This window comes from Mandrillus leucophaeus, unplaced genomic scaffold (genome assembly GCF_000951045.1).
Source record: "Mandrillus leucophaeus isolate KB7577 unplaced genomic scaffold, Mleu.le_1.0 Scaffold1163, whole genome shotgun sequence".
Lineage (NCBI taxonomy): Eukaryota > Metazoa > Chordata > Mammalia > Primates > Cercopithecidae > Mandrillus > Mandrillus leucophaeus.
The window spans coordinates 150,899-152,256 of record NW_012099910.1 but is presented as its reverse complement, the minus strand read 5'-3'; the positions used below and the strand labels follow the sequence as shown (position 1 = coordinate 152,256).

General features: G+C 37.2%; 1 protein-coding gene across 1 annotated transcript in view; it reads right to left on the bottom strand.

The window, feature by feature from the left end:
- LOC105553173 (putative zinc finger protein 724) overlaps positions 1-1,358 on the bottom strand; it is a 37,210-nt gene that overhangs the window by 1,055 nt on the left and 34,797 nt on the right. The window contains 2 exon segments of the mRNA XM_011999150.1: positions 5-544; positions 713-1,048. Coding sequence (XP_011854540.1) covers positions 5-544; positions 713-1,048 — 876 coding nt within the window.

Genomic DNA, 1,358 nt, shown 5'->3' with positions numbered 1-1,358 from the left:
TCACATTTGTAGGGTTTCTCTCCGGTATGAATTCTCTTATGTGTGGTAAGGTGTGAGGATGTGTTAAAGGCTTTGCCACATTCTTCACATTTGTATGGTTTTTCTCCAGTATGAATTCTCTTATGTTGAGTAAGAGTTGAGGACACGTTAAAGGCTTTGCCACACTCTTCACATTTGTAAGGTTTCTCCCCAGTATGAATTCTCTTATGCTGAGTAAGGGTAGAGGACACATTAAAGGCTTTGCCACATTCTTCACATTTATAAGGTTTATCACCAGTATGAATTCTCTTATGTTTAGTAAGGTTCGAGGATTGGTTAAAAGCTCTGCCACAATGTTCACATACGTAGGGCTTCTCTCCAGCATGAATTATCTTATGTCTAGTAAGGGTTGATGACTGGTTAAAAGCTTTGCCACATTCTTTACATTTGTAGGCATTCTCTCCAGTATGAATTATCTTATGTTTAGTAAGGTGTGAGGATATGTTAAAAGCTTTGCCACATTCTTCACGTTTGTAGGATTTCTCTCTAGTATGAATTATCTTATGTGTGTTAAGGTGTGAGGACTTGTTAAAGGCTATGCCACATTCTTCACATTTGTAGTGTTTCTGTCCTGTATGAATTCTTTTACGTTGAGAAAGCGTTGAGGACACATTAAAAGCCTTGCTACATTCTTCAAGTTTGTAGGAATTGACAGTAGTGTGAATTCTTTTATGTTGAGTTAGGTGTGAAAGAACACAAAATGATTTGCCACATTCTTTACATTTGAAAGGATTCTTTTCAGTCTTATGTCTATTTGAATTTGAAAATTTATGAAAGTCTCTCACATATTTATCACATTGAAATATTTTGCTCTGGGTAGTTGACAAACACTGGTTAAATCCATTATAACTTCCTTTGTGCACCTTATACTCATCCACACTTTTACACCCTTTTTTTAACTGTAAATTGTGCTGTCCACATTTTTCATATTTTCTTGGTATTATTCTTTGGAAAGAAGCTTTTATGCTCTGCTCTGGCCAAAGGTCTTGGGCGAAATAACAACACATACCTGAAAGAAATAAAAATAACAACTTACTCCACATACTAGACTCAGATACATATTCTTTACAAATCCAACCTACAAAATTATACAAACTACATAAACAAGATTGCATAAGAAGGCCGGGCATGGTGGCTAATGCCTGTACTCCCAGCACGTCGAGATGCTGAGATGGGCAGATCACCTGAAGTCAGGAGTTTGAGACCAGTCTGGCCAATATGGTGAAACCCATCTTTTCTAAAAAATACAAAAAAATTAGCCGGGAATGATAGCATGCACCTGTAATCCCAGCTACTCAGGAAGCTGAGGCAGGAGAATC